Here is a 25,889-nt window from a genome sequence, read left to right as displayed (position 1 = left end):
CATCAGGTATTTACCCAGTCCCTTTTACCCATTTTCTGGAAAAGCTGCCAGAAGATTGTCCACATGCCACCTTGGCTCTTTCATCCCTTGTATCTGTATATCACTATTGGGGCTCTCTTTGGGCTTGAAGGCCTTGTCTCTTCTCAAGCACAGTGTTGGGGAACAGGACAGCCTCGCAGATAGTTGTACAGGCACAGCTAGGGATGAATAGGGTTGGAAAAGTACTTGGGTTCATTCCTTTATAGAATAAAGCGTGTTGTGTGGCTGTGATACTCTGTAGCTTCTGGTTTGGCTCTGGCACAGACATTCTATCTTGGAGCCTACATTTTATGCATAATTTTTTTAATGGAGGAGCATCTCTGCAGCAGAGAATGTGGGTCTGCTTTGGTGCGCAACTCTGCATTGTTTTCTGCTTACACACCACTCCTGAAAAGGTGGGTTCATGCTGTGTGGTCAGCAGTGGATACAGCAGCTGGAAGAAGAGAATGTTGGAGATAAACAGTGCCCATGTAGTGATTTTTTTTTCAGATCCCTTCTTTTGAAGCTCTTCTGTATTTTATAAAAGATTTCTTTGTTTTCTGGACACAGAAACAGACTGGAAAGATGACATCTCCATACCTACTAGGACATTCAGAGGGATGTGATAGAGCCTAAAGTGTTTTCACACAAGGTAACTGTGAGGAGATAATTGGGCATTTTGGACTTACTGAAACTGGAGTATCCTTCCCAGACTGTCAGAAAGACTACTTGAAAATAAAGTGCTTTCAGACATGTTTGCTTAGGGGGCTTTTTACTTTTCTTTATGGCTGTATGACTTGTGTGGCACTGACTGTGCAGCAGTCCCATTTTATTCATGGGAGCATTCCACAAGTCTTCCAGCCATGGATCTGAACCCATCTGGAGCTGAGCCATGTGTGGAAGCCAGGTCTCCCATCTTCTAGTGCTATCTCTGGGAAAGTTCTGATTCTCACTTCCATGTGGGCTGGGACAGAAGAAATCTCTTGGTATGACCAGATGCAAAGGTTAAAGCACCAAAAATGAGGAAGAGGTTTGGGGTACAAGCAGGAGTTTTGGTGGCTGAATCTATGGGGACATGTCTAAGTCTGCTCTGCCCAAGACTCTGCACATGAGCTCTGCAGCAGTTTTTCTCTTGTGAGCAAAGTTTTCTGTGTGTCTTATGCTGTCTGGTGGGACCTGACAAGTATCAGGTACCAAGGCACCACTATCTCAGCACTTTTAATTTTTCCCACCTAGCTTAACCAGACAGTGGTTTGTGTGGCCTAATGCAAAAGGAGTTGAGTGGGTGTGTGTGAGAAGCCTGTCCTAATACTCTAGTACAGATGAGGGCCTGTGCAGTTTGAACTCCCAAGTGTTCTAGGTCTACATTCTCTTGGTATCAAACGGTGAGCAAGGCGGTCATCACTGAGCTCTCTAGTACCATGCACTTATTGGAAACAGCATCACACCCTTCCCAAAAGCCACTGCACAGCACAACAGCTCCATCAAGACAGTGAGGTCTGAAGCTTCTGCAAGGGTATAACTTTGGACTGGGGCAAAGTTTGCAAGTCTCTTGGCTTGGCTTTGGGATGACAGCTCATAGGCAGAAGTCAGCCAAACTCCATGGATCTTTGGCAGATGTTTCCAGCACCCCTCCAACTAGAAAGGTCATGTTTTAATGCACAGTATGTTTGGCTGGCTCTTAAGATGGGACAGGCTTCATTTATTTATAGAAAATTTCTAGAATTTGTACCTTTCTATGCAAAGCAGTTATTGAATGCCTTGGTGTCACAACCAGCAGGTCACACAACACTGGCATTTGCTTAATACTTGCAAGGCCATCTTCACCCCTTTCCAACATCAGAAAAATGTACAATAGCTGAGGGGTTAGTGCATCCCCTGGCACTAACCAGAATGAGTTATTCCTCTCATTTGTCACCTTCCCTGAGTGGTGAAATGCAGTTTCAGAGCTTGAGGTTCTGCACAATCCAGCCCTGGACAGCTGTGACTTTGGTGTAGACGCCAGGGAAGTATGGCCTGGCACAGCCATAGCCCCAGCTTGTGATTCCTGCTAGAAACCACTTCCCTGAAGGTTCTTTACATGCCAGGGGCCCACCTGCATCGCCCTGCAGAGAGAGGAAAAGGATCCAGTATCAAGCCACAGGCAGTGCAGCTCCCCCAGCTGTGAAATATTCTTTCTGGGGCATGGGCATTTGCTGTCCTGTTCCCCACCTCCCCAGGAGCCCCATTCCAAGCTGGAGGACTGCTCAGTGATGTACCTGCATGAACAATCTGAGATTGGGGCTCTGGAACATAGAAGAGTGTGTTTGGAGGTACAATAGGGTCATGGAACAGGCTCCATGGTATCCCTGTGGTCTCTTGCTTAGCATTACCTCTCTGTGTACTTCTCTGACCTGTCACAGGTTGGTAGGACAAGCAGCATGAGGTGTATGCAGGATGAACGTGGATAAAAGCTGCAGCCAGTTGATGGATGGACAGACAGCTGAGCTAGGGGAGGCAGGGCATGGCCCTCATGAGAGAATATTGCCTAGGGTCTTGGCATGAGCTTGCTCTGTCCTAGCCACAACATTTGCTGCTCTTGCACTCACTGAACAGCTGTCGACGGTGCCCTCCGGGAAACCAGCACACACCATCCTGCTGCTGATCTGGACAGGGTAGAACTTCTTGCAGGCCTGGTCTCCGATTATGTTCACTGCAGCTTTTTGCAGATGCTTTGACATGAAACCTTAGGAGACAAATATTGTTGTTAGCTGGGTGAAGAGCACATGAGAAACAGCAGCATGTGCAGAAGTGGGGTCTCTGCAGCCTTACTTGCTTGCCAGAGGGAGAGACTTGCTCTGAGAAAGTGAATCAGGCCTGGTTCAGCAGAGCAAGCACAGGAAGGTCCCTTGGGTGTGTCATTTGTCAGGCAGCATGGCTGACCAGACACAAATGGTATTGGGGTGGTCCTTGTACTGCAGGAGCACAGCTGGAGCAGCTGCTATGGGGGTGGGGAGCACAGTGGTTGGCAAGTAGAAGGCCTTGAGAAGGCTCCAAGAGGGTGGAGGTGTGACCAAGTAGAGTGCATGGTAGCTGGGGAGGAGATGGTGGTGACACCAGGCCTTGCCCAGCTTTGTGTCCTCTGCAGTGTACGGCCTGGGATGGAAGTGCTTGGGACAGTGGGTGTTTGGGCTTGCAGTGTTGCAGTGTAGCTTGGCCATGAGGGATGTGGGAGGACCCTCTCAACCAGTACCTCCTTCCTTTGTGGAGCCCCAGCCTGTGATGAAGCATCTGGCCCCTTCATGGAAGATGTGAGAATTGTCTGGGAGACATATAGATCTGATAGTGCTGCTGAACTTGACAGGTGTGCTCAGTTCCAGTAGTGCCACATCATAATCTAGGCTGTAGACGTTGTAAAAAGGGTGTTTGTAGATACGGAATATTTTCTCCATTTTGCCATCAATGCCACTCAGGAAGGGTGTTCCTAGAAAGGCCACCCACATTTTGGGGTCACTGTAACTGCAGAAAGACAGCAAACCTGGCTGTTAGGTGCATAGGCTCCCAAGGAAGGCCATCCCTCTACTTGTTGGGCTGGCCACACCTTATAAGTTCAGGACCCTGTCTCCAGCACAGTGGGTTATACTCAGGCTTTGCTCCACTCATTCCTCTTCACACTTACCTTTAGGAGCTTATCTGTGATGGGGGCTGTGCTTCCTGTGGGGCACAGCATCCCAGCCAGGGTGCTGGACTGCAAGGGAGGGGAAGGGCAAGTGGGCTGATGGGACTGAGGCCAAGAGCCAGCTGGCATAACTAGTTCATCTCAGACTTACATGTCAAAGCAGTGAGCTGCAGAGAGCAGCCACCGGTCAGCAATGAGGACAGCCCCACACTTGTGCTCCTTCCGCCGAAGCCAGAGGCTGACTTGCCAGGGCCATTCTCCTCGAGCCGTGCTGCTGCCACCCACAATCTTGCTGAAGGCCAGAGCAGTTGTTAAGCCACAGTCTAGGACAGAGGAAGAAGCACCATGGATTTAAGTAACCATAAATGAAAGGAATGAGTGCCTGCCTTCCACAGCCTGTGCTGTGGGACAGCCTTCTGGGGGAGCATGTACAGGGCAGTAGGATGTGATGAATTCAGTTCACACAGCTGACACAACGCTTGACAGGATATATTTTGCGCACTTGTTATCACAGATCACACCTTCCAGAGATGGGGTGTGAGGAGCGGGTATTTGGCTGGACTGGCTGAGCTATCACACAGCAAGGAATGTGCAGCCCAAAGAGCAGTCCAAGGGCTGACAAGACACTTTCTGGGTTGCCATGTTGTGCAATGCTGTCTTGCCACCTTGTGCTACCAGACTGACTGGCCAGAAGGCCAGTGTGCTGGGAAATGGGATTCTAATGTCTGTAGCAGAGAAGAGGCCACACTTTCTGGCAGTAAATTTGGATCTGGCTCATCCAGCTTTATCTTGTTTTAGGTTCTGGCAGAGCAAGTATGATCTGGACCACTGTGGGTCCAGTGTCTGGGCCCAAGACAGCTGGTGTGTATATGGTGGGTGCCACTTGGGAGTCTGGGTCATATAAAGCACAGCTGGCAGCAACCACAGGCTACAGAGGAAAACTCACCACAGTTGTGCTCATCAAAGCCGTTGCTGCAGTCCACAACACCATCACATTCGGGATTTTCTTTTCCAATACACACCTTGCTGGTACACTTGAAAGTGAGGCTGGTACAAGGCACCACTGGAAGGCAATAACCCATGTCCTGCTCAATACCCTCTATGCTGGAGGCCTCCTACCAGCATGTCAATGCATCAGTCATCAATTTTACCTGGGGTTTGGGTGGGCTTGGCAGTCTCGGTTGTTCTCAGAGCTGTGGAAATTTTGCTCATGGTTGTGCTCATCTTCATTCCCAGGGTGGTTCTGCTGGCTGGACTTGCAGCCATTGTGCCGGGCTGTGTAAAAATGGCTGTGGTGGAAGTTCTAGAGATGGCTGAACTGGAAGGGATGCTTGTGCCACCACTGGGCAACTGGGAGATAGTGTCCAGGATCCAGTCTGTGAGTTTGGTAATTCTGGAGTACACACCAGGTCTCATAGCCTGTGCACAACCAAATCCCCAGCTCACGATGCCAGCAAGATAAAACACTCCCGGGCTCACCTCACAAGCCAAGGGTCCACCTGAATCTCCCTGTGGAAGAAGCAAGGCAATGGCTGCTCAGTCCAATCAGGTCTGCCCCTCAGACCCACCAGAAACACTTAACTACCTCCAACTCTTCTTTCTCCAGCCTTGCTGGTCTGTCTGCTGTCATGCAGTGTGTATGCAAGGCATGAGTGTGCAAAGGTTGAAGATAGGGTCAGTGGCTCAACCTGGCTCCTGTCAGCACCGTTCCACAGCTGCCACCAGCTGCCATTGACTCACTGCCACCAGAGGAGAGCTGCTCAATCCAGGATTTGTCTGGCCAGACAATGTGGTGAGATGTTGGTTTAAGTAATTCTCAACTTGTTGGAGCTTTATTTAATTTTCTAAATCTCCAAGGTAGTAGGCTGGGGCCTTTTGTGCTCAAGTACATGTGAATCACACAGCTGGGTTACAGCAGCAAAATAAGTATTTCACAAGGATCTGCTGAAGGCAGAGTTAGCCTGGCTTTCTAGAGCAATCTACAGAGTAGAGAAATCTCACACTTTTACCTGACATGAGTCTACCATCCCCTCCATGAAGCCAGCACAGATCATTCGGTCAGTGAGGGAGAAGTTGTAGAGGAAGTTGCAGGTGTTCTGTTCTATGATGCCCACAGATGCTTTCTGCAGAATCTCGGGTTTGGTGTCTGCATAAAACCCACGAAATTAGTTAGTGCAGCAGAGGGAAGGAACTAATGACTTTTAGACTGACTCAACACATGTTTTGGGAAAATAGGCTGTAATCTCACATGGGAATTGAGTCCTATATAACCTGTTTTCTCAGCAGCCCTGAAGCTTGTGGCTCATCCCAGGGTGCAGTTTCATGTCTGTGCTAAGGATTCTGCATGCAGTTTGTGTCCCATGGTCCTGAGAGCTTGTGGGCTTCTTGACAGCTGGACTTCTTTGGTAGCTCATGTGCCACTCTCAGTCCTTCTCCCTACAGTGGGATCTTTGCTTGTGCTAATTGCTTGGAACATCTCTGTGACTGAGAGTGGCTGCTGTGGCTGACATACTGTCTTGCCAGAGCTGCAGCAGGCTCTGAGGAAAGTGCCTGACACTTGCTTAGCATGGTAGAGCTATTGAAGGCAGTCCAGCAGGTTTCCCCCAGTTCCCACCAAGCTGCTCTCTCAATTTTATTGTGTGCTGGTGACTCTAAAGTAACTGTGGTTTAAGGTAGTGCTCTGTGTGCCTTTATTCTTGCTTATTCTCATGTTTCTGTCAGCTCCTGACTGTCCCTGTTACTGATCCCTGTCCTGTACAGGGATTACCAGGACTGTGGGTCACAGTGGCATGTGCTGTGCTGCTCAGGGTATCACTGCTCCAAGGCAAATCAGCAGGTAATGCATTACTGCTTACCATTCCCTTCCTGGAGGTCACCCCATCCAGAAATGAGGCATTTCTTGCCAACAGGAAACTTCTGCACAGCAAGTGGGAGGCACACAGGCTGTATGTATTTGTTGAAGACAAGAGGTCTTGCCAGCTCAAGCACAGCCACATCAAAGTCCAGAATCATGGGGTTGAAGAGGGGATGTGGGATCACTCTTGTTACATTGACTTTCACTGCATTCTCATCTGTTCCATTTAGTGATGTTGTTCCCACATAGGCTTTGATTTCTTCTGGAATTGTCCTGTAAGTACATAAGCTTAAATGTGCATACTCATGCACTTATGCCTGGCATGAATTCTGGCATTGAAATTGCAGACAGCTATACATGATCAGCATGTAGCAGAGCAGCCCTGCTAAGTCAGGCCTAAAGAACTGTTTCCAGCAGTAGCACCTGTTGGGTATCTCCAAGAGTAAGTAAACATGTAACAATAATCCTGTCTTCTCTTCCAGAAATTTGTGATTTTAGGAGTGTTCTGGTACACAGGTGGTGTCTCTGTATTCAGTAGGTCTTGCTGGATTTTTTGGTTTTATTTGGATTTTTCTAAAGTTGTGGTTTATTCTTTTTTTTTTAACCCCAGGTGAATTTTTGGTATTCAGTTTAATGACATTAAGAACTGCTTCCTTTTGACTGTTTTCCACCTGCTCTTGGTGGTTATTTGGTATCTTAAAAAGAGAGTCAAAAGGCATTCCCTAAACACTTTGTACCCTTCATTATTTTACAGTCCGCTCAAACACTGCTTTCCCACAAGTTGGTTTTTTTTCCTAGATCTAGTCTGATCTATTCTGTTGTGCTTGTTATGGTGCTGCTCCACACCCAACTCATCCCTGAGCCTTGTGTACACATTCAAACATTGTTACTCTTGCCCTCCCTGTGATGTTGAAGCAGTCATTGTGCTGTGCACTACCAGCAACATCCTGCTCAACATCCCACTCATCTCCCTCATTTTTTACTGCATTCCTGTGCTCATTAACTGCACCTGCCCCAGGACCGCTGCTCTCAGGGCAATATCCGTCCACATGTTTCTGACCTTTTATTTTGAATTGCAACAGGTGATGAAGACTCATCCTCATTCACAGACAGACAGCACTGCTGGTTTTGCTGTGTGCTTCATTTCACACCTGTCTACTTTGCATTTCACTTGTTGCTTTATTGCCCAGCTGTTTAATGCACGAGGTTGTCTTAAAATCCTTCAGTTAGCCGCCCACCTTTTCTGCCTTAAGGAATTTTTTCTTGACAATCATTATCTTCTTGCTACTCATTGCTTTATCTAGGCTACTTCTAAATCTGGGCTTGAGCTCTTGCAGTTTAACAGAACTATGCATGATTGAACTGAACATTTTCCCTTTACCAGCTGACTTTACCAAGTCAGCTCTATTCCATATGTTAATTTATTAAAAACACTCTCTTGTGGCACCTGTCTTTTTCCACCCCTCTTAGATGTGTTGGCCTTGCTCCCTGCTCAGGCTGCTTTAACCTTTCTCTGCTTCATTCCAACCTCCCCACAACCTCTTCTTTTCTATGAATGTTTAGTTACTGCAAAAATTAATGTCCAACATGTGTCCTTGATTTCCATTTCTTGACACCAGTGCCACAGTGTGGATTTGACTGCACAGCTCTGTGCCAGTGGGCAAATGAGCTGGAGCAGGGGCAGGGAAGGGTTCTTACTCATTAAAGCAGTGAGCTGCTGACAGCAGCCAACGGTCCCCAATGATGGTGGCTCCACAGAAATGCCTTGAGTCTTCTTTCAGGCTGACTTGCCAAGGGATCTCTCCTCTGGAAGCATCTGTTCCTCCCACAATCTTGCTGGGTTTAGAGAACCCAGGTCGTCCTCCACACTCTGAACAAAAGTAAAAGCATGACTTGTGAGTATTCCTAACAGAAGACAAGCAAGGAGAGACTTTGCTGTCTCTAACCAGTAAGCTTTAGCAGGGACAGGTCATGGCTTAGGTGTGAGACATCTACCCAAGCCCTGCTGGCTGATAGTGGCAGTGTCTGATGGTGGCCATGTACAGCTGCGCTTTCACACAAACTGACGTTCTGCATCTTGCTCCTGGCAAGTCGTCAGTCCTGGGCCTTTCTTGAATGCAGAGTAATCAGCAGCTCTGTGCCTCTTAGCCTTGCCATTCCAGATAAAAAGTTAATTATAGATTTAGAAAAATACCCTTCATCTGTATCTCCCTGCAAAGCTGCTGGTAGGGTTCCTTGGAGTGGACAGGTCATCCTGCAGACACCTGCCCTCCTTCCCTTCAGAGAGAGATGCATGGCTGCTCTGAAGGGGCAGCAATCAGTTTTGAACTGCTGGGAGTTCCTTAGGTGGCAGGCAAAAGTAAGTGATCAACAGATGTCAGATGCTGCTGTACCTTAGCGACCTGTTCTGGGCCTGCCAGTGCAGACGAGTCACACAGGCAAGATTACACAGTCAGTCACGTAAGCAAAGGAGCGCATGGAACTGCAAAGGTACTGAGTGACTTTGCCAGGCTGCTCTGGACTGAGCCAGGGCAGCCAAATAGTGTCACTTGTGCCTTGGCACTCAGCAAAGTTGTGTGGCTCATGCTACAGATGGTCAGCTTAGGTCAGCAGAGGAACAAACCTGATGTTTGGACCTATACCTGCCACTATTCCTGCCAAGGTGCACCCACCATGGATGCTCATACCTTGTGGTCTTGCTGCAGTCACTGGCCTGCTGGCAGCTAGGGCTGGTGAGGTGGTGGGGGTTGCTCCAGTAGTGGTGTTGACCTCTTCAGGGCTGATGATGTTACTGTTAGTACTGGAGTGTACTGGAGGGACAGTACGGGTTATGGAGGCAGAAATTGCATCCAAGATCCAGTCTCTCAGTTTGGTAACACGTGTGTAAACCCCAGGCCGCCTGGCTTCAGCACATCCAATGCCCCAACTCACAATTCCCGCCAGGAAAAACCTGCCAGATGGTTCTTGGCAAACCAGGGGCCCACCAGAGTCACCCTGCAAGAGAAGCCAGATGGTGAGCTCTCCCTGGGGATGAACTGAACTTGCCCTGGCCACCCTCAGCATCCCTGTACCAGCTGGGGTCTGTCTATCCCTGTGCATCCTAACTCACTTCATAGTTGCTCCAACCTAGTGATGAGTGGAGCGTCTCTGTGCTGGCCTTTGGGTGTTCCTCTGTGTGGGCACACTGTCCTGCTATTATGCAATAGCCTTGTGCCCTTTATATGCTAGAAGAACAAAGGACATAATCTGTAAAATCTAGGGTTTAGCATTTCTACTGCTTTAATAACTGTTAAACCTCATAAAGGTTAAACCTAGCAGCCCATACACAAGCCAGATGATGGGTGTTCATTGTCTGATACACAACCCAGGGACACCATGTTAATGTTTGCATTAGGTTTTCCTGATTTTGTCTATGGTTCCCTGGTCAGTTCTTGGTTATTGTGGGGCCCTGTGACTATCACTGATGGACATGTGGTATCTGTGAAGCTGGTAATGCATTCTGGGGGTGCGATTGCTCTAGGTCAGTAATGAATAACTGTGATGTGAATGGGTCATGTTTGTTACTCAACCTTGAATCTTCCATTCTTGGCCTCTTTTCTGGTTTTTGTGCTGTATTTGGTGCAGAAATATGAAACACTACCACTAGAGGAGAGCAGTTTTGTTTAGCTGCTGTTGGTTTGAATGGTCCTGCTAAATCACAGAGACAGACCTGGAAATCAGAGTCCTCCTTGCACATCACAGCTCTCCTCTCTCTATCCTATGAAAGGCAGGCCTGTCTTCAGGTGACTACTTGCAATTCCGGGCTGGATAAAGGCTAAAGAAAACACTCTGTTGCTCACCCAAAACTGTTGTGTATGTTTTAGTTTCCACTGCTGCCCTTTACCCATCTGGATTTTGATCTGAAGACCTGTGTGATACATTGGTAGGGCCAGCCCTGATGACAGCTCAGGAAGAAGGGAAAAATAGTTAATTAGCCAAAAGAGCCCATTAAACAACAGTGCCCTGCTCTCAACAGTAGAGAACATATCCTGATTTGTGTCTTCTGCAGTCACTAATCTGTGCTTGGGTCCAAGACAGGGCCTCAGACCTCAAGGGGAAACAGTGACCATAGGGTCAGTTCTAATTCTTGATGTTTCACTTGGTGCATACTGGGTGGGAAAAGCCTTATGTGGGCCAGTGTGCCGCCTTCTCTGGGCAAAGCTTACCTGGCAGGAGTCGACTTTCCCCTCAAGGTAGCCAGCACACATCATCCTGTCTGTGAGGACATGGCTGTAGAGGCTGGAGCATAGGTTCTGGTCCAGGAGCTCTACTGTTGCTTTCTGCAGGAACTCTGGTTTCACCACTTGAATGAGAAAGACACGATTGTGAGCTCAGTGTAGGGAACCCTGCACAGGACCAGCAGCTCAGGGTACAGCCCACCCCAGCTGGCCAGAGCAAGGTCCAAGTTCCCTTCCCCTGTGCCTCCTGCCCTGCTCACATCCCACCATGTCTCCTCTGCTGCCTGCCATGCTTTGCTTACAGAAATCCTCCTTGAGGTAGCCCCAGCCAGAGATGAGGCACTTCTTGCTGGTAGGGAAGTGATGGCCAGCATCTGGCAGGCACACAGGCTGGATGTACTTAGTGAAGGTCAGAGGTCTCTTCAGCTCCAACACAGCCACATCATAGTCAGCTGTGTCAGCATTGTAAGAGGGGTGAGGGATGATCTGTGAAATGTCCATTTCCACTGCACCACTGTCAGAGCCTCTGAGGGACGTGGTCCCTGTGTAAGCTGCCCACATGGCTGGGTCCTGAAACCTGGAGGAGAGACAGTAGGGGCCATGTGAGTCTGCAGCCACAACATTGTCCTGCAAACACAAGCTGCCTCCTGCCAATCCTGCCATCTGCTCCAGGAGTGATGGAAACTCCTCATTCTCCCCTGATGGGGCAGAGTGGTGTAGTGGAAGCTTGAGCAGATATGGCAGCTTTTGGAACAGGGATGGAGGGTGGAAGGTGGCATGAATAAAACTTACTCAGTAAAGCAGTGAGCAGCAGACACCAGCCACTTCTCTGTGAGGATTGCAGCACCGCAAAAGTGTTCATTGTTCTCTCTCAGGCTGACTTGCCATGGGAACTCCCCTCTGGACGCCTCTGAGCCTCCAACTATCCTGCTGGCAGTCTGCATGGCAGGGCGACTCCCACAGTCTAAAAGGGAGAGGAAAGCCAGTGCATCAGGATCCTGCCACTACACCCCAGCAACACACTCTTGGGGGCAAGTGGGAAAAGCTGCTTCAGCTTCATGTATGCTGCTGGCACATGCTCAAGCAGCAGGATGGTACCTGGGATGTCACAGGGCAGCCTTTAATCTGCAGACTTGGAAAGAGCACTGCAAAGCATTGGGCCATCACAGCGTCCCTCCTGAAACTCTTCTAGAGCAAGAAACTGTAGAGCAGCATCCTGACTAATTTGATGAGCTCAGCTACTGCCTCGTGATCAGCTTCCAGCAGCCTATGGGCATGTGGCTCTCATCCATTTTGCCAGCCCACCAGGAAGGTGGACCTCGTCACAACCCATCACAGTTGCTGGTAGGACCAAGATGTGTCCAGGGCACAGTTCCCTCATCCTGATGTAGCCATTTACTATTGGCTTGAAAAGTCCTGCCATATCCTTGGCCCTCTTCAGTGCCTGAGACCCAATGGTGTCACACCTGTCAAGGTTTGAAGCAGGGGGTTGTGGCTGGCCCCCATGGCCAGGAGACCTGGTTTGAGAGATTCAGGACAATCCCTTCTATCAGAGGCATTAGCACAGCCTGTTTGGCTGTCGCATTCAGGGCTTTCTTTTCACATACTGGATGTTGGAACAAGTGACTGACTGCCTGTGTCTCTGGGGCAGCTCCCTGGGGACAGCGAGGCTTGAGTCACTCATGTCCTCTGCAGTCCACACAGCAACTCTCCCCTGGTTTCCTCAGGGGCAACCACCATTGTATCCTTGTCACTCTGCTCCCTGGCTGGGCCAGAGTCCCTGCAGAATGGCACTGGGAGCAGAGCTGCAGCTTGTTTTGAACTTGCAGGGCCCCCGGCCACCTGACTATAAACAAGGTGGGGCCCAAGCACCTTCTGTATCTGTATCCAGGCTGCTGGTGAGGAAGAGGAGGAGGAGGCTGTAGAGTTCAGGTGTCTCTTCCTGCTGCCTGGCTCTTACCTGATTTCAGTGCAGGTCTGTGGGGAGAAACCTTGCTGGGACCTGGGACAAAAAGGAAGGAACCAGGATCAACAAGAGCAGCCCAGCCACGGGTCCCAGAGCTGTGTTCTTGGATTGGGGCTGCCACAGGCTTTGCTGCATCTTCCTCTCCTGCCTGGCAATCTGTTTGCCCACTCATGGCCAGTGTGAGGCCTGGCCCAGGTCCCTGCTGGGGACCCCTCCTCTGCCATGGGACAGAGGAGGAGCAGTCCCCTACAGCCCTGCAGGCTTTGGGGCCTGCATTAAAATAGAATAACAACAAGTAAACTAAACAGGAAAAAGAGGGAAAAAAAATTCCCCACACTAAATAAAAAAATAACATCATCACAATACAGAACACCGCACTATCATTCTACTTTAAAAACATGACTTAATACTTGTTTTGCCCATTATTTCTCCCAGTTAGTATCCTTATCTCAAAATCCTCATTGCTGCTTGCATTCTCCACCAAAAATGTCATGGTTTGACCCTGGCCAAATGCCAGGTGAAGAGAGAAATTCCCAAAAGCTGTGGCAGTGAATTGTTTCTCAGGAGCAGACTCTGGGGCTGAAACTATGCAAGGCTGTTTGCCTAAAAGCCAAGGGGACTCTCTACACCTTCCATTTGAGCAGCACAAGGCTCCCTAAGACCCAGGGGTCCTGCCCATTGTGGCAGAGGGTGTAGAGGGAGCTGCAGAGCTGCAGAGGAGCCCAGACCTTCTTGTTTCCCAGGCACATGTATTTTTAAATCTGCTGGACCTAGAGTCCTACCGTCACATGCAACTCCACAGTCACAGAAGGAGAGGAAAATTTCTTGTCAGGTGGTTTCAGAGAGTAATTCAAATATGAGAAATAGCAACCTGAGCAGACCATTTTATTGGTTTGCTGGGTGCCTGGCAGGACCTCCATTTCTAACACTGCTACTGGGCATGAAGCCTTGACTTGAACATCCAGGGCTAAAGCCCTGCAGTAATTTGGCTGAGACAGATGGTGGCTTAGCTGTGTGACCTTGGGTGTCAGCAGCCCCAGCACAGGGCACCCTGCCTGGCAGTGGCAGGAGGTCCATACCTGTGAGAGAAGCTGAGGAGATGGTTCCGTAGGCAGCTAGGGAGAGACCCTGCTTGTGCAGGGCAACCGCCAGCCCATGCCTGAGAGCTTCCTCCTCCAAGGCAGAGCTCAGGGGTTGAGAATCCTGGGGGGTGAAGAGGAGGCGGAAATGGACAATCACACTGGAGTTTCCATTCCTACTGGGAGACAGAGAATTAACAGGGATATTGGCCTCATGATCAGTACAAGGGACAGGTTCCTGTGCTAGCTGTCTGCAGGGAACTCAAAGGAAACAAAACTTATTCTTAATAATTTGATTCTTAGTAATTTAAGGTTTCCCTGGAAATGTGCTTAGAGTTGAAGTGGTCATTTGATTTTTTGTTTTCCTTTGGCCCAAAGCTGTGGTTGAACAAAATTGTTTTCCTCTGCCTTTCTGACTGCATTTCCAAATGAAAGAATCCAGAACATTGTTGCAATCCTGGATGAAAATCCAGCCTTGACTGAAAACCAGTTTCTCTTTGTACAAGTTTTGAACAAGAGCACAGGTATGAGTTCACCTTCTTGGTGAGGCTTGTCAGAATGCCCTGAAACATGAGCTGCAGGGTCTGCAGAGAGAGCTGCCTGCACTCACCTATAGCCCAGGATGGTGCAACCAGTGCAACTCCAGTCCAGCTGGGAGTCCTGGAGACTGGACAGAAACTGCAAAGCAAAGAGTGATGGTCATACACTTATTGGACCCCAAGGAGATGGGAATAGATGATCCCTGGGATTTTGCAGGAACCTAGAGTTGTTGATGCATTGTCTCTTGTCTCTGCAGGCAGCAGAAGCACCCATGTCCAGCTCATGTGTCAACTTTTTCCCACCCTGGCTTTAGGGCATGAGATAGTGCATCCTTTTTTTTATGCCTTATTACCTCATTTGCAAGGAATAGGCCTGAACACACATTTCTCACTCCACAAATGTCACTCAGGGTCCTGACAGGGCCCCTTGAAGTGCAGCTCAACCCCACAGTGTACCCTGCTGATGTTTAAGAAGTCCTAGTTTTCCTCCTGCACTTGGCATACAGATGCTGTTGCTGCTACCAGCACAGTATTTCACAAGTCTTTTTCCAGAAGGCCCAGATCAACTCACCAGCCTCTCTAGAGCAGGTGTCAGCACCCTGTAGTAGTCCGAGTTCTTCATCTGTAAGCTGCTGTTGAATGTGATTCCTTGCAGCTCCACCGTGTGCTCAAAGCTGGTCTCTCCCATGGAATGGCAGGCTGACAGAGAGGGAAGGTGTCTGTTAGAGGCAGCTTTCCTCACTGCTTTGCAACAGGGATATCATCATGTCCTTTAAACACCCTGTTTTCAGCAGCTTGACTGTCTCTGACCATCCCAGCTGCCTTGGCGGTGCCCCATGGCCAGACCGGGATACCCTGCACATGTGCAGTTATTACAGGATTTTGCACTGAACTAGTGTGAACTTAAAAAATAGTGGATTTTTGTCAAGCCTGAGACAAAAGTTCATGAACAGATGGGTACAGCCTGGCAATCTGAGATTGGCCCTATCTGTGCAGGAACAGCTTTGGGAAAGTTCTGCTGGGTACTGAAACCAGCTCAGAAATGGTGACTATACAGGTGAGATTTGTCAGTCATGTCACACTGGGGTGCTGGTCTGAGGTGGCATCTGGCCATGGGGCACCTGAAGCAGCAGGAGGGAGGTGGGCGAGGCAAGGAGATGGTGGTCATGCTCTGGAGTGGGACAGTAAAACAGGTGGTGGTTAGTGGCTGAAAGTGGTTGTGATAGGAAATGGCAGAGGCAGTGAGGTACAGTGACAAGAAATTTCAAAGTCACAGAGAGATTAGAGGATAGCATCATAGAATCATGGAATTGCTTAAGTTGGAAAAGACCTCTGAGATCATTGAGTCCAATCATTCCACCAGCACTGCCAAGGCCACCACTAACCCATGTCCCCTAATACCACATCTACATGTTTCTTAAATCACTTCAGGGATGGGGATTTTACCACTACGCTGGACAGCCTGTGTCAGATCTGGACAGCCCTTTCAGTGAAGCTATTTTCCCAATACAAAATCTAAAATTTCTGTGGCAGAACTTGACTTGAGGCCATTTCCTCCTGTCCTGTCCCTTGGGAGCAGAGCCCAACCCCTACCTGGAGCCTCCTTTCCTCCAGGCTGAGTTCTCCCAACCTCCCTCAGATGCTCTTCATCAGACTTGTGCTCCTCCCCCACCTCCATTCCCTTCCCTGAATATGCTCTAGCCCCTCGATATCTTTCTTGTCATGAGGGACTTAAAAGTAACCCAGGGTTTGATGTGGGTCCTCATCAGTGCCCAGCACAGGGGGACAGTCACTGCCCTGGTCCTGATGGCCACACTATTTCTTCAGCAGATCAACATCTCACCCAGCTTGGGGTTGTCTGTGAACTGACTGAGGGTGCCCTCGATCCCCTCATCCAGATAATTGATAAAGATATTAAACAGGGCTAGCCCCAAAGTGGCCCTGGGGGCCACCGCTGGTCACCAGTCTCCAGCTGGATGTGGCTCCATTCACCACTACTTTCTGGGCCTGGTCATCCAGCCAGTTTTTACCCATTGAAGAGCACACCCAAGCCATAAGCAGATAGTTTCTCCAAGGAAATGTATATGGGAAATAGTGTCAAAGGCTTTACTGAAGTTGATATAGACCACATTCAGAGTCTTTCCCTCATCCAATCGGCAAGTCATTTTGTCATAGAATGACATCAGATTGGTCACACAGGAAATGAATAAAGCATATGTATCATGAGACACTGAAGATAAAGTTGTCCAAAGTCACATCGAGACTACGAGCTAACTACAGCCCTTGTAGTTTTTGTGCATATGTGCAGAAAGCTGTCTGCATTTTGTCCTCAGTAGGAGGATTTTGAGGATTTTGCTATAAGCAGTGCAGACCACTTCTCTTTTGGAGCTGATAAACTGAAAGAATGTACCTGGCTGCACACTCACCCAGCAGGATCCCCAGGCAGAGGGCTGTTGCGCTGCCTGCCACGGCAGCAACAGCAGTTACCTTCCAACAGCAGGCCCCCAGTCTCCTTCTCTGGCTGCCTTGCCCTGGCTTTATGTGCTCCATGCTTTTTGAACAGCTCTACGGATAGGCTCTGTGATTAAAAAGAAGAGGAGGAAAATTACAAGACTGGGATGAAATCTGTCGTGCCAGCTAAGGGTTACCCCCGGAGCTCCAAACAGTGCATTGCCACAAGAAATTAAAGGGTAGATAGACACTGTGTCCCCTGAGTGTGCCTCAGGCTGCAGTCAGGAGATTCAAGTTGTAGGACCTGAACATATCGACCATGGTGGCCCCTCACTGTCTCCATAGGAGGTCACCACTGAGTGGTGGTGTCCACTGTATTTGTGCTCACTATGGCCATGAGCAGTGTGAGCATGAACCAGCCTGATGCCTCCGTCTCCATGTTCTGCACAGGCTCTGGATGAATGCTGAGCCAGTGTCTCAGCAGCACAGAACCTGCCTGGCAGCATGCTGTACCTGCTCTTCAGCAGGCAGTACCCCAGGCCTCCTTAGCAGCAGGATTTCAAGGTGCTACTGCCCACAAGGCCAGGGTGAACAGGTACCTCAGCTCGTAGAAAGGAGTGAGTAGCAAGGGGCTTGACATCTTGGATTGCTCCTTCTGCCTTAGGCATCACCCCTCATAAAGATCTTAAACCCAGCCAGTGTCACTAGGGAATACTTTGGTGCTGCTTAGAAGTCACAGAGCTGCAGTAACAAGTAGAACAGTTGAGCTGTAAAGTTCAACATTTATCTCAGAGTAATCTCATAGGTCTTCAAACATAACTAGACTGCAGTCATCCTTAAACATGAAACTGCAGTCTGAATAGACAGCTGTGGAGAGAGACCTGCCTAGGACTCTGACTCGTGAATGTAACAAAGCTAACTGGCATTGAATACTTCAGAAATCATTGTCTGCTCCTGCTGGACCATCCTGACCTGGCTATGGAGGTCTTTGCATTAGGCTACTTATATCCCCAGGTTGCATGTTAAATGGATTAAAACTCTCTAAGTAATAAACTTCACCCTGTAGTTGCTTGTGAGGCAGATTCCATGGCGAGGTTTCATATATGGCCCAGTGCTATTTCACTTTTTTTGCAGGAGTTCTGGAGGAATTATAAAATCCCATTGGGTGGCAAAACCCACTAGAGCATTTAGCCTATGCTATCCCAATGCCTAGTAATGCAGAACAATTAATATGTTCTTTAATTACAGCTATGCTGCTATCCTGATGAGCAGATTCTCCTTCCCTGTGGCCAGCACTGGCACTGGTGCTTCAGGTATTTTACTTTAAGTGGTCCTGCACAAGAAGCAAAGCCTCTCCATGTCATGTTTCCTGCCTCCACTTTTCCCTGGGTTTTGCTGGACTGGTTTCAGTATGTCAATGCTTTTCATGCACTGAAGATGCCCAGATGGGATATGGTGCTCCAAGTGTGAATTCAAAAATGCCAAAAATAGAACAGTTATCTTGGGGATTTTTTTGTCTGCAGTCTTGCTAGTACAAACCAGACTATATTTGGCCTTTATTTGTACATCACCAACAATTGGGTATCACTAGGAATGAAACCATCATTCACACAGGTTAGTATCTGTAACAAGCCTGATGAGACAAGGAGAGGCACTGATTTCCTGTGGTCCTAAAATGTATTACATTACTGGATTAATATTTCTCCTTCATAGGCAGGAAGAAGACACACAATCCTTCTGGCAGGCTGAAGTTGTCTCAGACAGTTTGTGTGGTCAGAGTGGAAATCCACAGAAGTCCAGCCTTCTTGGCCAAGGGTCCAGAGCTCCTCAGCTTCAAAGTGAGTTTTTTGAGGACTCAGCCTCTCACTGTTGGGAAACCCAGATTTACAGGTGACACCAGAAAAGCCTTGGCAAGGCACAATCACCTCTCAAACTTATTCTGTCTTGATATCGACAGCATCAAGAGTATGAAATACACACAGCTGTTCCTTCCTCAGTTCCAAAGTCTGTCCTGCCGAGGGACATCTCACCTGGTCACTTCCTATCCACTCAGACGGTGCTGTGAGAGCTTGGGCTGCCACAGCAGCGATTCCCTATGCTGTAAATCAGACTGTGACTTCAGAGAAGTTGCAGAGGAGCAGCCTTTTCTAATGTAAATGCATGCAGCAATGAAAGAAGAGGGGAGCAAAGGGACACAGGGAGAAGCAGCTCCCTGTTTCAGAAGAGCTTTTCAGTGTTTTCCAAGAGGCGTCAGCAGCTCTTTAAACTGAAGCTTCTAGATAAGAGATTTTAAAAGGTCACGTCTTTGTGAGGCAACAGACAGAGAGAAAGGGGAGAGGAAGGGAGAGTCTGTCCAAGATGCTTCTTTTTTTCTATCAGACCTCCAAATGTTCTTTTTCGGCTGTAACTGAGCCTGGCACGGATCGACACTGTGGCCCCTGGGTTCTGTTAACAATATCTCTGTTTGACAATTCAGCTCTGGCTAAGGGGAGACAAGTAGGGAACTTTTTTTCCAGTGGTCCTTGTGACCTGAATACATACAGATGAGGGATCCCTCCTTCCCTTTCAGTAGGTTTTGGAGTCACCGTCTCTCTTGCAGTGTGCTGAATGTGAGCACTCAGAAATCTAGTCCAGGTGTGCTGACCAGTGCAACACTTGACTTCAATGGCCCTCAAAGGTAGGACAAATGCATCTGAGAAATAAAATAAACATTGCAGAGAAAATTTCCTCTGGCTGATTGTTTTTTTGACAACACAATCTTAGTTGCATGTAAAAGTCATACTACAATAAAAGGTACTTGGAACCCTAGGAAGAAGTTTGTGTTAGTGATTGCAGAGGCACTTTAGCTGGAAAAAATATTTAGAGATAGAGGAACTTTCTACTTGCCAAAACAATCAAAAGCTGTCTTCAATCTCCCTTTTATCATAAGGAAAGTTTATTTTTCTTTTGATGTCAGTGGTGCGAGTTAAAAAAATAATTATAAGAACATGTAAATGGAAAGCCCATTTAGCAAGAGCAAAATAGAGATTGTAATTTTTTTGCTGAAAGATAATAAGGATCATCTCTAAATGCATGGTGGAGATCTGTAGCAAGGAGCTATACATAGTGAAAAGCACTGTGGCATAAAATCAGATTAGCAAAAAATTAATTTTGTTAGTGGGGCAGAAATCAGGAGACTATTAACAGTCATGAGTTTCCAGTAGGAATATTGAGAAGTAAAAGCACATTTATTATTTTTTTGTCAGCTTATAAATTGTGAGTGGTTATAAAATATAATGCCCCTGAGAGCAGGGTGTGGGGAACTCTGACCTAAGAGAGTCCTCTCAGTCCGGTCTCAGTGAGGTGTCCTTTCACTGTTACATTTTAGCAGAGACAGCACGTCTGATGTGCAGCAGAGAGTCAGCAAGAGCTGTCCTGCAGACTGTCAACATCTCTGGTTGTCCCTGAGGTTCTGCCACAGTGCTGGGAGGTGGCCACCACCCCTGCTCTGCTGCTGCTTGGCAGCCCAGGGCTTGTTTTCTTCACAAAAGTATGGATTTTACTCTAGGGCAGCCTTGAGTCATTCCACAGGTTTTCCTTGGAAGATGGATTTTATTTATTGGCTGGCTCAAGTAGGGAAATTGTAAAATATAAAGTGATATGGTAAAAAAATATTCCTCTACCCAATTAGCCAAACTGTCACTAACACCTGTTCTTTTTGTCAAAGAAGACAAGTAGCATGAGTGAGTGAGTGAGTGTGTGTGTGTGTGTGTGTGTGTGTGTGTGTGTGTGTGTGATATCTCATGTGTATGTGCGTGCGTGCACATGTGTGTGACAACATGCATGTGCAGCATCTTGGGGGAATATCACCTGCGGGAGCCAGAGGCAGACAAGTCAGGGCCACAAGAAAAGCACCCTGGTTGTTTGTCCATGCACTGGGCACAGATCTAGCCTCACCATGGCAGGTATCTCTCCAGCTCAGGTGATTCCATGCCATACACACCTACAGGACTGGCCCAGAGCACTTCGCTCTCCGGAACAAATTGTGCTGGTTCCTGTTTTCAGGTAGAAACTGGCTTTCTGCAAAATGCCACAGCTCCTGAATCTGGAGCACAGTGTTGATCTCCTAGTACTGTGCTGGTGACTGGTGGTTTTCTTTATTTTTCCTCCACATACCCCCCAGCTTTCTTTTTCCACTGCTCTTCCTTCACCTCACGGTGGCTTCCTCTTCATGTTTTTACCCCCTGAGGCCTTTTCTTCTGCCTTCCCAGCCCCCTCCAGTCTCTCTCTCTTCAGAACGGGAGTGTTTACACTCCCGTCATGCACTGCACTGCCCCAGACTCCCTCCTGCTCTTCTCCAGCTTCTCCCATTCCCAGTCTGCCAGCCCCTACCAGCAGCCCTCGACCACGGGGACACGAGCTGAGGTGCCCCACTCTGAACTGTTGGCCAGAGGAGAGAAAGACAGGAAAGAAACAGTGGTACTCGTGTTTCAAAAATCAACTTAATTTACAGATAACAAATGTGAGGAAACCCTGATGTCCCCTAAGGGACAATGCAAGGAAACCACCCCTCCACCCCCACCCAACCCCTCAGTGGTGAGTCTGGGCTGCTCTAGGATCTTTGTGCTGCATTTCTGTATTCTAGTATGCTGGGTTTCTCCCACACTATGATTATAAATGGCAGCCAATATGCTGCAATGATTTTCATAACCAAGTGTTAATAAAATATTTGCTTTATCTCATAATGGGGTAGTGTGGTTCTTAGCACAGCAATACTGTGTCTACTGAGCCTTCAGACACAGTGGTTGTAAAACTGTCTTATTGTGACCTTTAAATCCTCACCCAGACAGAGCCTTTGCAAAATGATAGCACAGGTATGAAAAATATTCCACTTGCCCAAGGCAGACCAAAAGCTCAGCAGCAGATCTGCCTGCAGCCTCAGCAAGTAATGAGCCTGTGGCCAAAGGCAAGTGAAGGACTACTGATTTTACCATCAAGATAAGACTTGTGGCACTTCAGAGGAGGAATACAGCAGAAGCAGAATATTTCTCCAGAAGGAGGTAGCCCAAAATCAGAAAGCAGACCCTGAGATGCCTCACTTGGTAAGTTCACCATTCAAAATCACAGCCACCAGAACAATGTCAGACACATCTATGTCACCAAAACACGTGCCTGGGCAGGAGAGAGAAGATGGTAATTTGCTGTAAGTGAAATCAGAAGCATGACCAGAGGAGATAAGAGATGTAGGTGTGCAAACAGATCTACTGGCAGAGCAAGGTGGTGGGAACTGCCAACCTCAAATATGTCAATTAAAATGTGGTCAAGACTTGTGATTTTTTCCGTACAGTTGGGAATTTAGTTAGGGCTCAGAACTTGTGGCAGCAGCTACTGAGAAAGTGTGGAATACTTTCAGAGGGGAGTGGATTTATAACCAGTGGTATCTGTTGGGTGGTTGTGCAGTGCGAAGATATGTCAGGTGGGAGAGGTCAAGAGCTGTATGCCAGTTCCTCCTTATGGCTCAAGGGTATCCCACAGCTACTCTCTGAGTGGGGCTCCAGAGAAGGGAGTGTTGGAATTTATTTCAACACTGTTGCTTCCTGGTAAGCCCATGTGTTTCCCCTTAAGCCTTCTGATGAGATGATCCTATGCCATGAAAGAAAAAGCCCATGCAGATACAGCAGCTGCTGGTCGAAGACATACAGGACAGAGCTCTCAGCATCAAAGGCAAACCATCCCATGACCAGCAGACACAGGTTTGGTTACATAGTCTTTTGTTTTGTGTGAGCATCACCTACCACCACACTGGTTCCTTGGACCACCCAACACTGTATTTCTCTAATCCTTTTGCTTTAACCCATATCCAGCTTCTGTAATGGGCATATAGAGCTGGCCATGTCTCCATCTCTCTGTAGGTTAACATTTTAAAGGAGTTGTGCTGCATTTGAAAGGCTAGACCTGACTTTCAGGCAGAAAGAAATTCTTGTCACCCAAGAGACTGCAGATTGGACTGAGGACACCTCTTGTTATTAAGGTGAGTGAAAAGCCCTGACACTGCAAGCCCTCAGACCATGCAGAGCCTGCAAGTGAGAAAATCTGAAAGTCCCTGCCACTCAGGTCAGTGAAGATCCTAAGTCCCTGCTTACCTTCAGCACTCATTATGGAGGTTCATCTGGTTCAGCTGTAGTCCTGCTCTCAGCAAGCCAAATGACACTGTGCCGGCCTTGTTTATTGTCCCTCTTGGTCTACAAATGTCTCTCAATTTACAAGTAAGAAGATCCTCTCCCTGCCTGCCAGCTCAGCAGTCTCAGCTGGGGCATGACAGACAGGCTGAGCTCCCCAGTGCTCATATTATCACTGATAACAAAGGCTCTAACATCACTTCCACCTTGGAGAAACTCAGCCCTAAGCTCTCCCTCTGGTAACAGAGTATTGGGCAGATTTGTACCTGCAATTACTTCTTAAACTTGTAGCCATGGATTACACAATAAAATAAAGGCAGACTTCCACCCACCCCTCCCAGCTTTCCCCCACCCCACCCTCCCATGCTGGCTTGAAAACCAGTACAGATAGTAAATACTGAAAACACATCGGGAGTATCCAGTAAGTCAGGAAGTCCGTGTTCGTCCGGTTGCTTTCCACGATAGGAGCGCTATATAATTTGATACTTTTCAGCTCATGAATGGCCAAGAAAACCTCACATGCTTAACTCATGGCATTTCGTTCACTGACATTCACTAGCCTCTCTTGAACACTGTCTGGTCCAGTGCAGAGGCTGTGGGAGAAATTTTGGTCCCAATGAAGCTGGTGGAAATACAAGGACCAGAGGTTATTGGAGGAACAGGAGCTAAAGTAGATGCCTTCATTTTGCAAATAATCACATTTTATTCTTTCTTTCCAGCTTACATACTTTAGATACGATGTGTAAATTACATTTTTACCTAGCTTCAGCTGTTATTACAGGTTGTCAGGTAGGCATTAGTGTTCATGGACACAAAACCCCCAAGCTACCCTGAAATCAGTTACCTGCAATGCATGCTTACTCAAAGGAAGAATTCACATAGAGAAACCAGACAGTGATGAAATGTATCAGTCAAGCAGTGAACTCACAGAACCTGAGTCAATGGGATTTTTGTCATTGACTACAGAGGCTGCAGAGTGAAACTCTGCATGTGTCACATGCTAAACTCCAGTGCTGAAGCTGTGTGACCATGTACAACTTTGGCCAGCCCTCCTGGCTGAGGAGACCATGCCCGAGCAGAGGCCACAGGACGCTGGCACACATGGACTGCTCAAGTTCTGCACTGGGCAGTGTTGCCTTGTTTTACACCTCACTCACAGGGACCTCCCTTGAGCAGGATGCAGGGCTGTGCCGGAGCTCTTTGCCGGGCAGCCTCAGGGCTGGAAGACAAGTGGATGTGAAGCAGTGTGACTCTCAAGCCCTTCCTTTCAACCATGGGAACAAAGAACCACCCAGCTACAGAAATGTTTATTTCAGCTCAAATAATGGTGCTATTTCAAGCCCATCGATGTGGCTTGTAAGAGTTGTCCCATGTCGATGTCAAAGCTGCTTACTGCCCACAGCTGTTTCAATCTTGTATTTCCTGCATTGATAATGTTGCTTGTTTCAGCGTTTAGGTCTGCATTACTGCTGAAATCACGCTTTTTGTTTCCCATGAAGTACTCTGAGCTTTCTTTCTAGAATATTTTCTAATTTTTTTATAGCCTTCAAATAATATAGACGATTATCTGCATTTGGTTTCCAAAGTGTTTCAGAAACTATGTTTCTCTTAACCAGTACTTTCAGAGAAGAAGGTCTAGAGGTCACTTTCGACCAAGGCTTATCCATTAGGTCCCACCCGTGGTGGTTGAACACGCTCTGGTTAACAGGCAAAGGATGAAATGTGCTACACAAATACAGCAGCGGGGCACAGCTGGCAGAAGGGTCAAACTTCTACAGACATTCAAATGGAAGCCCATTTCTATAGCCAGTTGGTTCCTTTGGTCCAAGGAGCAGAAAAAATCCCCTCCAGCACCACCCATCCTTTTGTGCAAAGTGCTCCCAACCTCCCCTGAATCGTGTTAAAGTTACATGGAATCGAAAAGCACTAAAAAGCGCTCCAGCATCACATAAGGAAAACTACTTAGCCATCAGCGACTAAAAGGAAGCACAGAAGTTGTTTCCACCTATTACTTTCAATAAAAGGCGAGTGGAGCTCTTTTCCCCGCAAGCAGTAAACTCAGAAACAGGCCGGCCGTTTCCTCAGAGCCAGCAAAGCACGAGGGGTTTGCTCAAGCCTGGGGGAAAATCCAGCGGGAAGAAGCAGTTTCAAACTCCCGCTTGTCTGAAAATCTGCGAGTGCAGGCAGCAAACCTGCCGGACCCCGATGGAGAAGCAAGGAAGAAGAGCAGAAGGAGGTGGTGAAGAAGGAGGAGGAGGAGGAGGGGAGCTGCCCGAGCCCCAGCCAGGCAAGAGGGATCGTACTGGGCAATGGGACCGCGGGGCGAGGAGCATCCACGGGTGGGTGCAGCTGTCGGGAAAGGTGCAGGTTTTTCTCTTCCCATCACAGCAAAGAAAGCCCTGAACCTTGAAGGAAGTGAAAAGGGCTCCTAAGCAGGAGCAGGGACTCACCCGCTTTGCTTTTCTCGTTGCCGCCAGGTACCTTCCCCGGCAGCTTCTCCCCAAGCGGAGCCGCCCCGAGCTCAGCCCCCGGGCCCGCGGGGAGCCGGCGGGGGCGGTGGGAGGCACTGGGGGAGTTCGCGGCGGAGCTTAAAGGCACAGGCTGAGACACAGGAACGGTTCGGCCTGAAGAGCTGGTTTGTTGCTTCACTGAACTTTGGAATTAAGCACTTTTCCTCCCCCTTCTCCCTAACTGCTTACGTTGGGAAATGGACCAGTGATGCCCCAGCTCCTGCCTGTCCCCAGTCACGAGACATTCCTGCAGTTCGCTGTACAACTCTCATCCCCTCCAGCAGCAGGACAGAAAGGAAAATAGCTGCCTGAATCGGGGTGGTTCATACCTGCAACAATGAATTTAGCAGAACTTGGCAGCGCCCCCCCCCCCACTGAAGCCACTGGGATGATCTGTTAACCAGCTCTGGCCCATGCCAGAAATAGTAAAGGGAGCCAT

At 48.3% G+C, this 25,889-nt stretch overlaps 1 protein-coding gene across 4 annotated transcripts; it reads right to left on the bottom strand.

Moving 5' to 3' along the window:
• Positions 1–1,693: 1,693 nt before the first annotated feature.
• TMPRSS9 (transmembrane serine protease 9) lies at positions 1,694–25,624 on the bottom strand. Of its 4 annotated transcripts, none has more exons than XM_085040800.1 (19): positions 25,391–25,623; positions 16,758–16,909; positions 14,903–15,030; positions 14,403–14,470; positions 13,793–13,971; positions 12,708–12,749; positions 11,540–11,711; positions 11,050–11,324; positions 10,736–10,872; positions 9,218–9,524; positions 8,229–8,400; positions 6,532–6,803; positions 5,686–5,822; positions 4,828–5,185; positions 4,623–4,739; positions 3,828–3,999; positions 3,251–3,399; positions 2,607–2,743; positions 1,694–2,123 (listed from the first exon to the last, which is right to left on the bottom strand). In XM_085040800.1, exons 2-19 carry the CDS (start codon positions 16,879–16,881, stop codon positions 1,962–1,964), a joined length of 3,108 nt encoding a protein of 1,035 aa, XP_084896926.1. In that variant the 5' UTR covers positions 16,882–16,909; positions 25,391–25,623; the 3' UTR covers positions 1,694–1,961. The 4 variants fall into 4 exon arrangements, with proteins under 4 accessions (XP_084896926.1, XP_084896924.1, XP_084896925.1 ...); XM_085040798.1 differs by having other exon boundaries at positions 3,251–3,516; positions 25,391–25,622; XM_085040799.1 differs by having other exon boundaries at positions 3,251–3,516; positions 13,793–13,968; positions 25,391–25,621.
• Between the last annotated feature and the right edge of the window lie 265 nt (positions 25,625–25,889).

The sequence above is a fragment of the Lichenostomus cassidix genome, chromosome 28 (genome assembly GCF_008360975.1).
Source record: "Lichenostomus cassidix isolate B80296 chromosome 28, HeHo_3.0, whole genome shotgun sequence".
In the NCBI taxonomy this organism is placed as follows: Eukaryota; Metazoa; Chordata; class Aves; order Passeriformes; family Meliphagidae; genus Lichenostomus; species Lichenostomus cassidix.
Note: the sequence above shows the minus strand (reverse complement) of the source record. Positions and strands in the feature narration are given on the sequence as shown.

Bases quoted from the DNA above. Each gene is read 5' to 3' on its own strand.
- TMPRSS9 (XM_085040798.1), bottom strand. From the start codon at position 16,881: ATGGAGCACATAAAGCCAGGGCAAGGCAGCCAGAGAAGGAGACTGGGG. The intron at 12,750-13,792 runs GTATGGACCTCC...TTTTTGTCCCAG, and splicing joins CTCCTCAGCTTCTCTCACAG to GTCCCAGCAAGGTTTCTCCC. The intron at 10,873-11,049 runs GTAAGCAAAGCA...TTCTCATTCAAG, and splicing joins CTACCTCAAGGAGGATTTCT to TGGTGAAACCAGAGTTCCTG.